Raw genomic sequence first — 15296 nt, 5'->3', positions numbered from 1 at the left:
TTTTAAAAAGGGCCACATTCAAGGCTCTTTCAAAGTCAGGAGAATGAGACCCACCATTGTTACTGGTTTTTGGCATGTTGAATACACCACGGGGAGTTTGCCAGACTCTGCCGTGTGGGCAGGATACTTTTGGTAGCCTGCCAGGTTCTCCAGAGTAAGACCTAGATAATAAGATGACCCCAGGTAATGGTTGGCATTTGCTGCCTTCAGGGAACCCCACTGTCCAGTTGCCAATCACGTTCAGAGCAGAGAAGAGCCTTTCCTTCCAGACTCTGGCCCAGTTGCGTAGTAGCAAAGTGAATAAGTGATTGTTGTGAAGCCACTTACAGTAGGAGGCTATTTATTAAGCAGCAGCAGACAACAAACACAGATACCCACATCAACGTCAGTATGAAATTCCATAAAGAACCTGATAAAAATTCCTTGTGACGAGTAAGGGGGGTTTGAAGTCCTCACATGAGTTGATGATCATTGATGGTTGCTAAACCCCTTAGTTGAAGGTAGATGGGAAACTTTATAATGAGTGGATGAGGATAACATCATTATACTCCACAAACAATTCTTCATGAATAGTGACACAACCAGAAGTTTGGCGCATGGAACATGATGTAATAGCAAGTACACAGCCCTGTTGATGAGAGAATCTTGTCTGAAAAAAAGCATGATTCTAAGCAGATCTCTAGATGGAACAATGGGTTTGCAAGAAATATGGGAGCTAAAGGAACAAGTGATTAAGACTGTGGAGATCTAAGTTTCTGCATTCAAAAGATGAGACACTTTTAGGACAAATGACTCAGTGCCTTCTATTAGTAACTGGAGAATAAGCAGTAGAGGAGGCCCACTAAAGACATAAAGAAACTAAGAGGCATAATAAATACAATCTCTGAGTTTTGTTTGAATCCTCATTCTAAGAAATGAACTGCACTGAGATAATTTTGAGATCATCAGGGGAAATTTTGAGTATAGACATAAGTGCTACTTGATATTGTGGAATTATTGTTCATTTTGTTACAATAGTGTCAAAAAGTTTTCCTATGTGAGAGATGGAAATACTTGTGACTTAAAATACAATGTCTGGGATTGGTTTTAAAAATATTTCAGTGGTGTGTGTGTGTGTGTGTGTGTGTGTGTGTGTGTGTGTGTGTGTTGGAGAAAGTGTTTGAAATAGGGACAGAATGTTCTTTGTGGTTGTTTATCCTGCAGTTTTGTACATTTGAAAATTTCCATAATAGAGAACTTGTGAAAAATAAATGTGTCTAAGCTCTTCAGAAAGGAAAAAAAAATCTAGATTTAGACCAGCACTTTGGAAAGTGAGTGAGATTTGCTGTGAGTCAGTTGGATTTGGGGGAGGGGACATAGTAAGGCTGCTAAGGGCTTTTTTGATAACCCATCCAGCGATGAGCTCCAGGGTCTTGGGTTAGAGTGGTTCTGAGGCATCAGTGCCCAGCGTGAACCTTGCGCACTATTGCAAATTTGGGGGGAAGAGGACAAAGACCCAGAAATGCTTAGTATGGGTGCAGGGAGCGGAGTCGTGGGGGGGGGGGGGCGGGAATTAAGAACACAGACGCTAAATGTAAGCCTCCTTCTCTGGTTCTCTCGCGGGGATACGCGCTATTAAGTAAGGTACCATGACCAGCAGCTGGGCTGAGCATGCAGCCTGCAAGCATCCATCTCTGCTGCCCCCTACAGGCAGTTGGGAGTAGAACATACCCACACACGAACAATTCCTTCAGGCTGTCCATACCCTGGGTAGTGGCGCCCAGCTTGGTACCATCAGAACTCATCACCCTTAGAAAGATGAATAGACTATGACTCTGAGCTGCTGGAGGAGTTAAATGCTCACTAATGCCATCCTCCTCCTCCTCCTTCTTCTTCTTCTTCTTCTTCTTCTTCTTCTTCTTCTTCTTCTTCTTCTTCTTCTTCTTCTTCTTCTTCTTCTTCTTCTTCTTCTTCTTCTTCTTCTTCTTCTTCTTCTTCTTCTTCTTCTTCTTCTTCTCCCCCTGTTCCTCTTCCTCCATCCTCCTCCTCCTCCTCCCCCATCCTCCCACTTTCCTGACTCTAACCCAAAAGATAATGTCTAAGTTTGGGGTGTAGGATACTAAAAATACCACATAAGAAATGAAAATGCTAAAAAAAAAAGTAATACCAACAAGAATTAGAAGGGGAGGGAGGGCATGTGGGGGGAGGAGTAACATACAGACAGGTACCCAAATTTCCGCAGTGATGAGCGGGGCCTAATCTGGATATTTAGCAGCCCATCCCCTCTGACCTCGCTCCCAGCTTGGCCCTCGGTACTTGGCCGATTTAGCATCTTTCTAGGCCTCAGGCAGAATCCTGGAACGTGTTCTAACCTGAGACGCAAAGTGAGTCTGTGGGTGGTGGCGATGCTTTTAATCACCACTAGAGGGCAGGGTTGGGCCAGGCATGTTCAGTTACTGCTGGTGGTGGTGGTGGTGATTTTTTTTTGTTTTGCAGCCAGGATGGTTAACTTTTGAACCTGGGGTTCACTCTCCCATTACAAACCATCCCTTAGTCCTGGGATCTCACGGTCTTCCCAGACTGGCGCCTCTCTTCTTTTCCTTCAAAGGGATTTGCCTCCAAGCCAGACCCCAGGAAGCACCACGCTGTCTCAGCCTCTTCTCACCAGCCCCTCACAATCTCTTGCTAGCTGGTGGTGAAGGACTTTAAAAGAGGGTTTAGGGCCTGAAGCAATAGTACAGCGAGTAGGGCGTTTACCTTGCACGTGGCAGACCTGGGTTCGATTCCCATCATCCCATATGGTCCCCCGAGTACCATCAGGAATAATTCCTGAGTGCAAAGCCAGGAGTAACCCCTGAGAATTGCCAGGTGTGATCCAAAAAGAAAGAAAAAATGACGGTTTAGGTGGTGGTGTGCATTTACCAAACGCCCACTGTGTGCCAGCCATGCTGCCGGCATTCTACTTATCAGATCTGATTACCTTCATGTTTCAGATAGTGCCCAGGGGCTGGGGGTAGGTCTCCCCCACTGCCCCTGAGCTGAGGGATAATGTTTTTATTCTGGTCTTTTGGGTTCGGAAAGGCTTTGCACTGAGCTCAGGGTCCTGGGATCTCACACCTCCCCAAGCTGGTCTGGGGTATTTCATCCTCTCCACCCTGCAAATGATCTGTCTGCACATCATGCAAATGCTGGGAGCCCTGGAAAGAAATTAATTATATGCACAAATCATGAGGCATTGGTTCCCACACTGGCTGATGTGCTGGGACCAGGCCATGTGTATTTGGGACCTGTTTCCCTCCAGACCTCGGGGCGGTCTGTCTCACTTCACCCCTAACCCAGTCAATCCACATCCCAGAGAAGGTAACAAAAAGGACCAGGTCAACAAATATGAGTTGTCTTCTACTGTTTATCAAAAAATAAGAAGGGAATGGGGGTTTTGTTTGGTTCTTTTCTGCTTTGTAAATTGGTTGATACAAGATCGAATCATTGAAGTGGTTGCATACATCAAATTCCTGACCACCTGCAAGGAATCTCTCTCTCTCTCTCTTTCTTCTCTAAATTCCTGGTATGAATAGTGGATCCGATGATATTTTGGCATCTATTTCCTGTGCTGGTAGATTTTCCCATCAGGTTCTATACGAGTTGAAAAACTGAATTGGAGAAGGGGTTTGGGTCTTTGACCTAATACACCTTTCTTTACTTTAAAATTAAATTTTAATTTAGGCACCATATTCATTATGGAAGAGTTTCATTTCAACATCACACTCTCCACCAAAGAATCAGCTTCCTTTTGCCCTTGTTCCAGTGACCAGTTCTCAGTTCCTAATATTTTGGGTATTTGATGTTTGCTTACTATGTTTCTCTGTATAGCACATAGTAGGGCGCTCTGGCCCTCTCCTTCTGGCTAACTTCACTCGGCATGCTAATACCCAGATCCATCCACATAGCAGAACATTTCATGATTTCATCTTTTTTTATAGTTGAGTAGTATTTTGGTGTAGATGTACCATAGTTTCTTTTTCAAGTCACCTGTTCTTGAGCATTTGGGTTGTTTCCAGTAAATGAAAAATGAGTATTTTCTTCTTCTTTTTTTTTTGCTAGGGAGAGGGTAATGATACTTTGATACTTTGATACTTTGAGACTGAGTTTTTCAAATGTAGGAAAGAATGAGGACAAAGAATAAGTGATCGCTCCTTCTGAACCCTCATCCAGAGAAGGCCCTAGACATATACAGTAAAATGGAAATAGATCTCAACAGAGATTCCATCTTGAATGAAGTAATTAATTCAAACTCTCAACTCTGCTCAGAGCTAAGACGAGATTCTATTGTCTTGAAGTGTCTTGGTGCATCCATGAAAATATGCTTGCCGGAAAAGAAAATGGCTTAACTAAAATCCTCCATGTTTTGTTTTGTCCTTTTGCAGGCTAATCATTTTTGTTCCTTCCCTAAACTCACTTGCTGAAATCACTGTGTCAACTCCTGAGCACTTGAGCACTCGAGAGATCAAACATTGCGTTTCTTTGAGTGCAGTGACCTCAAAACCATGAGTGTGAATGTCTCTAATCAAAATGATCTCCCCTTTTAGCAGTTGGGGGTTATTTTTGTTGCAGGCCCTGCTCTTCACACTATAATCAAAGCCTGTTATCTCGGTCTTGCAATATTTGTGACTCAGACTCTAATCAGGGCTGTGTCTGACACATACATCAGTAGCTGCATTTTAAAGATGTGCAAATTGTGAACTTTTCTTTCCATGCGATCTTGCCTATTTCCACGGAAAACACTTCTTTACCCTCCCAGTCCTCAACTCTGAACAAGTGCAGAAAACAAGATGTTCTCCCCACCCGACCTCAACCTCCCGGAGGTGAGACAGAAAGCAAATGTTAATTTGTAAGTTTCCTGCTTTGAGCACTGTTTTGTTCATTCATTCAAGACTTTGGGGTTTCAACTAGCTATGTGAAAATTCACTCATCTAAACAGGATCCAAATGGATCTTTAAGTCCTCCAGAGACTTATGGAAAAGTTCTTTCTTTTTTGGGTGAATTTAAAAAATCCTTATTCTAGAACCATGATTTACGAAGTGATTCATAGTTGAGGTTTAGCCATAAAATATAGCAGCACCAATAACACCACCAGTGTCAGCCTGTCAGCTTCCCTCTACCCTCTTCCCGGGCTCCCTTCCACATCCCACCACCTACCGGAGCCTCTCTTCTTGGCAGGCACCTTTCTAGTTCGTTGTTGTTAAGTTTTGGGTCTCTTGATTTCAGATGTTGACTCGGTGACTTGGATACTTAGCTCTACCACTCGTTAACACCACCCATGTACCTTAATAACCCCTGACCTAGCCCCCAGTGCTTCTCATCTCTCTCTTCTCCTGCTCCCCTCCACTCTCTCTTTCCTTCTCCTCCATGTACTCTGGGGGCAAGGTTGATCTGGACGCACCCCTCCCCCCTTTTAAAACGCTGCATTCTCTCATCCAGTTATTCTAAATACCTCATATAAGTGATATCATCTTGTGTTTATCCTTCTTCTGGCTTACTTCAGTTAACATGACGTCTTCCAGTTCCATCCATATTGCAGCAAATTGCATGATTTCATCATTCTCAAGGGAAAGTTCGTAGAGGCGCCCAATAGCGGGCAAGTCTGGCTTCCTGGACACTCTCAGGCTGCCTGGTTCTGAACGAAGTGCACTTTTAAAAAATGAAATATTATTAGGTACCGTGATTTATAATATTGTTGATGATAGGGTTTCATGCTTACAATGTTCCAACACCAACCCCTCCACCGCAGTGTACCACCCCCTCCCCAACACCCCCAGGCCCCTGTTGTTCTGTAGACCAAACTTCTTCCAAAAAGACATGCAGATGGCCAGTAGGTATACGAAAAAAGTACTCTGTATCACTGATCATCGGGTAAATCAAAATGAGATTATCACCTCACATCAGTGAGACTCACAGATGCCACCGAAACAAAAACTTAACCAACAAGTGTTGGCATGGATGTGGGGAAGAACGGATTGTTGGAATGTTGGCTGGTTCTGCCTTTTGGGAAAACACTACGGATGTTTCTTTAAAAAACTAAGAACTGAGCTTCTAGATGATGCAGTACCTCCACTTTTTGAAGTCACACCAGTGTGAGTAGATGTGAGCATTTTCAGCTTCTAAGATGTGCCCGTGAGCTCATGACTCCTCAGTTCCAGATCTTTAGAGCTTCTCGTTCCATAGCTGCACTCCTACTGGCAGAGGAGGGAGGCCATGGAAGGTTCTGGTCTGCTTGGTTTGTTATCTCTTGGCTGGCAGCCTCTCTGCTTTGAAGATACATCTTTGTGCAGGGGAGCTGGTGGCAAGAGTGAAGTGTGTCTGGATTCTGGAGCTCTGTGTACCCCATGAAGTGAGCTGGGGGAGACTCTCAAATGAAGAGATGGATGATGGGAGCAATCATCATTGAGCCACCTGGTACCCTTGGCGGGGGGGCACGGATGCTGTGGAGAGCAGAGTCCCAAGACACCTGGCTTTGAACTGGGGCTCTGACCAGCTGCGGGGCGCTCACCTGAGTACACACCGCATGATCTCCGAGCAGCACCAGCAGTGGCCCATAAACACTGAGCTGGGAATAGCCCCGAGCCCTAAGTGTAGCTCCTAAACAGAACAAAAGTTAAAAATAGAATTGCCTTGTATGATCCAGTAATTTCCCTCCCAGGTACCTATCGCAAGAGCACAAAAACACTAATCAAGAGAGATCCATGCTCACCTAATGTTCACTGCAGCACACCGCGAGAACCAAGATCTGTCAATGGCCCCAAAGTCACAGGTCAGATGAATGCGTGGAGAACGTGTGGCTTGTCTCCACAAGCGACACTAACTCAGCTACAAGGAAAGGTGACAGTGTGTCATCTGTAGCAACATGGATGGAGCTGGGGCACGTCAAGCTACGTGGACACGTCAGAAAGAGGGAGACGAGTGTCAGATGAGCTCACTCCTATGTGTGATGGAAGAAAAGAAAACTCAGCCACTGACAAAGGATCCAAACTACCCTGGGAGTGGGACATTCCGACCCCAGAACTGAGGTTACTGCAGGAGAAGGCACAGAAGGCAAGCACATTGGGTGGGACAGGCCCGGGGCTCTTCGGTGAAGGGATTCTTCTTACCTTCAAAGGGCTATAAAATAGCACTTCTGAAACATAAGCCAGTGTTACTGCAACTGAAAAAGAGGGGACAGGTTTGGGTGCAAAGGAACTCCTCCCTCCCTCCCTCCCTCCCTCCCTCCCTCCCTCCCTCCCTCCCTCCTTCCCTCCCTCCCTCCCTCCCTCCTTCCCTCCCTCCCTCCCTCCCTTCTTCTTTCCTTCTTCCTTCCTTCCTTCCTTCCTTCCTTCCTTCCTTCCTTCCTTCCTTCTTACTTCCTTAGTACTTCCTTCCTTCTTTCCTTCCTTTCTTCCCTCCTTCCTATTCAAAGAAGTAGCAATGAAAATTTGGAGGTTGAGCAAGTGTCCTGTAGTACAAAATTGAGTTATTTTATTTTTGTTTGAAGGCTGAATTGTTTTTGAGAAGGTTTAAAGCTAGGAGCTGCAGAGCAGGGAATGGGAAGAGATGAATACATAAGATTTATTCAAGCCTTGGACCTGTGCCGTGAGGGGCTACCACGCAGGAAGTCTGAAGGAATGAGCTGAAAGGACTTCTTTTTTGTGTGTTTGGGGGGGTGTCTCCCAAGCAGTTCTCTGGAATCCCAGGGGTCTTTGACACCACAGTGCTAGTGAATTGAACCTGGTCAGCGGTGGGCGAGGTTGTCTCTTTCCAACCCTGAGCTGACTTTTGAGGCTGTGGATTCAGTGTCAACTTCTTTGCACCATTCTCCATTTCTCCACTTTCCACCCACCCACCTTCCTTCCTTCCTTCCTTCCTTCCTTCCTTCCTTCCTTCCTCCCTCCCTCCCTCCCTTCCTTCCTTCCTATCCAGAGTCAAGATTCCCCTCTTGTGACTACTTCATGTGTGGGGGTTCTTTGTGCATTAAAGTATAGTTTCATTTCCGGGGAAGAGCATTTATCATGGAAGTCAGAGTCTAAAGGTAAACAGAACTGCAATTAAACAAGTCTCCTGCAGAATTTTAAATTTCTGGGGGGAAAAAAGGTTGAAACAAACCAAGTGGAGAACTCAGAAGAAGAGAGGTCTGGCTGGCCTCTATGTTACATTTTTATGTGACCCTCTACCCTAACAGCAGCGAAAATGTATTTCTATAAACAGTGCTTATTCCCAGCTCACATACATATATGTATGTTCAGAGGTTTACGTATGTGTGAAGCATTCTGATCCCCTGCACAGTTCAAATAAGGACAAGATCCAATAGCAACACTTGAGTTCAATAACGCTGGTTTCCCAACAACACAATATAAATTTCAGTTAAGTAATAGCGAAACCCGGCAGCCTTAAAGGTTATCATGTTCTTTACTCAGATGAAGAAACTGAGACTCTAGCCAGTCAACTGAGGCCTTGTCCAAGCTACTTGTCCAACCTTACACAGATAATAAGAAGCAGAGCTTGGCTTTGAACTCTACATTCTAACTCTATGACCTGTGTCCTTGCCACAGTCTGTCACACCATCACCTCCCTCATACTGACCCACAGCACCTATAGCATCAGGCTGACAGCCACAGTTTGTGTTTAATACATCTATAAAGTCTTGGGCCTCAGGCATGATTTTTGTGTTATTAGCTCTTTCATCTACAGTGTTTTTTTTTGGGGGGGGGGTGTTCACATCTGGTGATGCTCAGGGGTTACTCCTGGCTTTATGCTAAGCAGTGCTTACTCCGGGTGGTGCTTTGGAAAACCTACAGGACCCTGGGCATTGAATCCAGGTCAGCCATGTGGTAAGCAAGTTCCCTACCTGCTGTACTCTCTTTCCAGCCTCTCATCTTCTCCATCTTATCCCCCTTGGGGATAAGGGAAAATTGTCCCACTAGGTTTGGGCATTTGAATAGCCAGAGCCACATGTATTTTTCAGTGATGACTGAATTAAACTGAATTGCAGACACGTACAAATAGGCATGGATCAGGCAGCAATATGGAGACAAGCTCGTATGGGCTGCAGAAGCAGGTACGCTGTGCTCTGTTCTGTTCTGTTCTTTCAGCCGCCCCTTTTGCCAGGCAGTCCAACAGAACGAGCAGGTCGGGTGGGCAGAGAAACCAGCTTGGCTATACGCACCAGAAGGAAACTTAGTTCTGCCGGCAGAAGACACTGAGCAGCTGCCAGTCAGGGGCCACAGATCCTTTCTGGATCCTGGGAAAGGCAGTGTTCCGTAGAGCAAAGGGATACCCGCTGGGAGTCCACAGCATCTGTGCTTCAGCCTTTGGGGAACAAACACACCTTACAGGCTCCATCCTCCAGGAGTCTCAGTGACCTGTGGTGCGCAAGCCCCATTTGCCACCTGGAAGCTCTGTAACTCACACCAGGACAGGTCCTGGTTCTGGCCTCTGCTGCAGGCTCTGGCCATTCATAGGAAGTGAGAAGGAGCCCCTTGCCCACACGCCTCGCCCAGCCTCAGCAAGTCAAGGCTGAGTCTCGGCAGAGTGCAGGTGGATCTTCTGGCTGTGTAGGCCTGACTTCCTTTCGGAATGGACAAGCCCAGACCAGCCATCTGCCAGACAGGAGCGGGATGGAAAGCTGTCATTTGAGTCCATGTCTCAACACACACAGGCAGGACCACAAGTAAGTGGCTGCCCCAGGCGAGACCACAATTGAAGTTGTGAAGCTTGCTGAGTCCCAGGTACCACCAATCTCAAGGGTGGGGCTGGGAGGGCTCTGTCTGAGGCCACCAACGATATAATTAACAGCGAAGAAAGAAGACCCTGTAGGAGGCAAGGAACAGGGACTGAGCTAGCATAGGAGACAGGATTTCTTCATCTGAAAGTTTGGAACAATCCAGTAACTGTGAGCCAAGTACACATCCCAGCTGTCATCAGCATCTAGAAGTACGTGTAAGAGAAGGGGAATTCTGGTTAGCAGAAGTTCTCTTGGGGAATGTTCTCCTTCTTTCCATTTTTCTTTCTCTGTCTCTTTCCCTAGTCCTCCCACCCTACCTCTCCCCTGCCCTCACTCTCTCACATACACAATTCATCAATTTCCTTATACTTTTCTCCTAGAGAGCAACGAAGAATATGACAGTGTTCACTTGTTGAGGCCTAAAGTATTGAGTGTCAGAAATAGAAGAGGTCAAGGTCATCCAACGATTGAGTGGGCTTGTGATACACAAGCACGGGTTTGGAATACTTTAAGCATTATCATCATTGGCTTCCCGCTTCTCCAAACACAACATCTTCTGAAAACAGAATCATGTACCACTCCTGCTTATGTTTGAATTTCAAGCATTTTTTTAATTATTATTATTATTTTTATCAAGCGTTTCTTATTCAAGAGTCCGGACAACTCCACATTGAAAGCAGAGACCCCTGCACCCCCCCACCCCGACTCCCCCCTCCGCCCCCCGTGGATCCCTCCCTACTGTTCCCCTGTTTGCCTATTTGATGTCAGTCCTTCCTACATTTCCCTGACATTCATTCCAATGCTTTTCTGTTTTATCAACTATATTCATGTTTTCTACACCTCCCTCCTTTCCTGGGTGTCTGTGAACCCAGTTCCAAGTTAACTGCCCCTATGCACTTCGGTGGGCATTAAAGAGCATGTGTAGACTCCAGGAAAGAGACATCTGCTGCACATGGCATAAGGATTATCATGTCTTTTGAAGAAAATAAGGACCATTAGGATGATAGAAAGTTGGTTTTAGATTCAGGGTGTAGTTTTGAATAAAGGAACTTGATAAGAACTTTCAACTCCCTGAGTTTCCCTGCTGGTATCAGCCTTTGTTACCTCAGGAAGATAGAATCATGGAACATGAAGATGCCTGCCTCTCCTTTTGATGAGTGATTATATACTAGGGATCAGCAGTGAAGTGGGTGGGAAGTCTCATGAGTTTTCAAGTTAGATATGAACTCTGGTGCTCTTCTGAGCCCCGGGTTGTGGAAGGTTCTTGTATGCAGTGGACCCCATGAAGTTATAAAGACTTGAGGATGGTGACCCCAGTTGGGTAGGTTTGACTCAATACACCTGCACTCTGTGAGACCCAAAGGATCATGTAAGAAATGATAGTGGGTGGAATAAATGAAACACAAAGTTCCTTAGCCACGGGGAAAATTGCTTTGTATTTATTTTCCTCAACCCACATGTGAAAACTCTTCAGTGTGAAAAACCCCAACCCTTCAACTCTAGATAAAACCTTTCTGGATAGCTTGCTGGGTGTCATGTTTGAAGTGTGATTCGTGGAATTCCTGGGTTTCTGCAATGAAATAAAAGGATGGACTCAAAGGGTTTTCCTTGATGATACCCTTAGCTTCCAATATTTCAAGAAATGTATTTTATGGTCACTCATTTTTGTTAAAAATATTGTGTGTGTGTGTGTGTGTGTGAGTGTGAGTGTGTGTGTGCACGTGTGCGCGCATGCTGGAAACTTAAGAAGAAACCATAGCAAACAGAAAAGCCACTTTGATGTAGCCAAGTCAGCAAGCTTCTTAGAGCAGGCTTCATCTGAGAGACATAAGCTTCTCAATGAAGTTGCAGCAATTTTTGATGCCTTTGCCTATGTTTGCGTATTTTTACTTTGAAGATGGAACAAATTACTCCAAACTAAATAATTTAAACCTATCGTTCCCAAAGAGTCCAAGTTCTTGTGTCTTTTACTCCTGGCTTCTCTTCTGGGGCTAAGCCATGCCATCGGAAGCTGCCTTTGTCACCAGCAGAACACTCCATCTGAATGGGTGTTCTCTTTCTCTGCTGTTCCAAGTTGAATCTGTTTGACACCCATCAGTTCCTAAGGTCACAGGCTCTGCCATTGTTCTGTGTGAAGTGCTCACTCCTCTTCTTCAGGAACAAAGAGAATCAGCTTCGGAGGATCCAGATTCTCCATCATGTGGGTGGAGGGTGTGGGGGAACCCCAGAATGTTGAGTGAAAGCCTAGCCAAGACCCATGAGGAGCCAGTGTCCAAACATTCATTTTCGCGCTCAAGCCATGGTTTGAAGTTTGGAAACAATGTCTTCAGTGACATGTAAAAATAGCTTCAGACTTGACAAATTCACCTCCCTCAAAATGACTTCCTTCAGCCTTCCATCAGTGACTGGATTTACGTGTGGATTGTTTAACCCTATGGTCCAATCAAAGAGGGAAGAAATATCTACAATTTTAAAAGAAGAAGAAAGCAAATCTTACCATAGTTTTGTACTTTCTGAATGATTTTTTGAAAAATTTTTGTTTATCGTTTTAAAAAATTTTCTATTTTTTTTAATTGAGTCACTGTGAGATACAGAGTTACAAAACTGATCATGGTTGGGTTTCAGTCATACAGTACTCCAATACCCATCCCTCCACCAGTGTACATTTCTGAATGTTTTTTTCTTTTTGGGTCACACCCAGTGAGGCACAGGGGTTTACTCCTGGCTTTACACTCAGGAATTACTCCTGGCAGTGCTTGGGGGACCATATGGGATGCCGGGGATTGAACCCGGGTTGGCCGCGTGCAAGGCAAATGCCCTATCCGCTGTGCTATTGCTCCAGCCCCCTGAATGTGTTTTGCCATCAGAGGTAAAGCATAAAAGTAAAGGTAAGACATAAATGTCATCAGGATAGGAACTGACGATTTGCGTTCTTATTAACCTAGGCCGGCACTGTGAGGTCCACCAGATGACTGGGAACTACATGTGGGACCCCACCACAAACAAGTCCTTTGACATTGGTGTCAACAAAGACAGCCTGATGCCCCTCTGGTGGAATGGATCAGAGCCTCTCTGGGTCACTCTGATGAAAGCCAAGAAGAAGGTGTACATGTACTACTGGCCAGGTGAGTGCGCTGATGGGCAGGCTCCTCCCACCTTCCAGGTCTCCTGTGAATTTCTGAAGACAGAATGCCCGTGTCCTGCTTCTAGATCCAGACCCGGTGTGAAACTGGAGTCTTTACTCAAGCTATAGTCTAAGGACAAGTCTGTTCTGAACTCACTTTTGACCTCTCGAACATACAAAGTCATCTTGGCAATGTTTCTGCCATATAGCATGCTTCTTCATGAATGCTCTTTTGGGTATCCAGGGGAGATTATATGTTTGTATATACAGGAGAGATTATAGGGTATAGGTTGCTTATTTGCAAAAGAGTTCAGTGTGCCACTTCTTAAAGATTATAAGCTTCCTGGCCAAATTGAAAAAGAAGGTTCAGGGGGCCGGGGAGTAGTATAGAAGTTAGGATGATTGCCTTGAACACATCCAACCTGAGTTTGACCACTGGCACCATGTGGTCCCCTGAGCGTCCCAGGGGGTACCCCCAGAGGCTCCTGAGCATGCTCAGGTATTGCCCTGGAGGCTCCCAACACAGATGAGGCAGCTGGATAATCCTGGCACCGCATGGGGGCACTCACCTTGAACCACCAACCCAGCCGACCTGGAATTACAGGTTAGCCCCTTTGTTATTCATATTCCTCCTGCATGTATCAAGGGGCACTTAATTACTGTTCTTACTGCCATGAGTTGAGCACCCCTGTGAACATCTCTGTCTGTTTGAGAGACTCTTGGGACACTCATGGTGGCCATCCTGTACCTTCCAGGAAGGAAGAAACGTTCTAGTCTTTGTGACTAGAAATAATTCTGTCCCTGCTTTTTCCCGTTGGTGGGATTTATTCTTTGTGCTTTCCCATGAATATGTCTGTCTATACTTTCCCCCTTCCCTTAATTCAGAATAAGTAAGACCACACTTGGCACTAAGAAGTAGTTATAAGGGGGGCATGGGAGAGGTAGAGGGATAAATAAGAGGCTTTACCCACGCGTCCTGGGACTGACAGGGAGGGCCAGATGCAGCCTCGCAGAGCTGGTAACAGGCAGGTTGCAGGGGCGGCAGAGATAGGGAGAAAGGGCATCAGCAGAGGCAGCTGAGGCAGCTGAGGCTGAGTCACAGATGGCCCACGTGGAGGGGGCCCTCAAGCAGCCATTTAGAGGCTGCCCATTAAAGGTGGGTAAGGGCTATGGGTGCCCTGCGCTGTGCCAGCAGTCAGATGTGGGGGGCGCAGTACAGGCAGATGGAGACCAGAGAAAGCATGCAGGGTAGATATCTACATTCAGTTGCAGGGTAGACACCCGAAGGCCAAGGCCAGCTGCATGGACTGAGAACAAGGCTGTGGGTTGGCTCTGCTGACAGATACCTCTGGGGTCTTTCAGAAGATCTAGGGCCAATCTCCCCAGCAGCCCCTTCTGACTGACATGAGACAAAGCTTTTAGCAATGGGAGGCACTCAGGATGGAGGGCAATGGAGATGACTCTTTCTGTTGTGCAAAAGCTGAAGATGGCAAGTGGGTGCCCGTCAGTCTTACCAGAGAGGAGCTGAAATATGTGCTCGGCTGTGTAATGAGGGCTGCACCCAAGGGTGCTCCTGCACGCAGAGGTTGCCATCAGGAGCATCATTTTCAGCACATCAAAGAACCACTGCATCAGCAAGGGAGACTCTGGGTGGACATGCTGTCTCTCTTTCCCCTTGGGACCATCAGGAAGAGCGTCAGCCCCAATGCCACGAGGACCTTCTTCCATGCATCTGGCCAATTTATCTTTCTATGCTCTTCAGTCTGAGTCCTTGACCCACTGAAGAGCATCTCTCTCGTAACTTCGTCCCAGACCCCATGGGCCCTCTCCTGTTGCTGGCATTTTGGACAATCACGGATGGATGCCAATGTCCATGGCAAGGTGGGGAGAGTGCCAAAAAGGGGAGATGGTATTTTATTTTGTCTGTATTATGATGGAGTATTTGCCATTATTTTTCCAGGAGCACCAACCATCTCCATGTTTTTTTTTTTTTGTAGGAGTACTGCTATTTATTCAGCCATTGATTAGCTGATTGAATTGGGCATGAACTCCACCTTAATTTTTTCTTTTTATATTTATTTATTGAATCACTGTGGGAAAAGTTACAAGCTTTAGGTTTAAGTTTAGGTCATACAATGATCAAACACCTTTCCCTTCACCAGTACTCATTCTTCACCACCAAGAACCCCAGTATACCCCCCTCCCGTCCCTCCAAATGCCTGTGAGGCAGATGATTTCTACTTAACTCTTCTCTACATTGATTACATTCATTATTTCAACAAAAGATGCACCATTATTGTTTAGAATTTCCCCCCAAACAATCAGAATTGTTGAAAAGGCATTGTGAAATATTTTGTTTCCTATAGTGGGTTATGAGAATCATATAATTTCACGCGGCCATGATTTTGGATTTCTGCAAAGAGTCAGATAATTACGAGATTT

At 45.7% G+C, this 15296-nt stretch overlaps 1 protein-coding gene across 1 annotated transcript in view; it reads left to right on the top strand.

The window, feature by feature from the left end:
* Positions 1-15296, top strand: part of ENPP6 (ectonucleotide pyrophosphatase/phosphodiesterase 6) — a 95139-nt gene that overhangs the window by 23130 nt on the left and 56713 nt on the right. The window contains exon 2 of the mRNA XM_056114215.1: positions 12676-12855. Within this exon, the coding sequence (XP_055970190.1) occupies positions 12676-12855 (180 nt within the window). The remainder of the gene's footprint in view (positions 1-12675; positions 12856-15296) is intronic.

The sequence above is a fragment of the Sorex fumeus genome, unplaced genomic scaffold (assembly GCF_029834395.1).
Source record: "Sorex fumeus unplaced genomic scaffold, SorFum_2.1 ptg000024l, whole genome shotgun sequence".
Classification (NCBI taxonomy): Eukaryota; Metazoa; Chordata; class Mammalia; order Eulipotyphla; family Soricidae; genus Sorex; species Sorex fumeus.
This window is presented reverse-complemented; position numbering and strand designations above follow the sequence as displayed.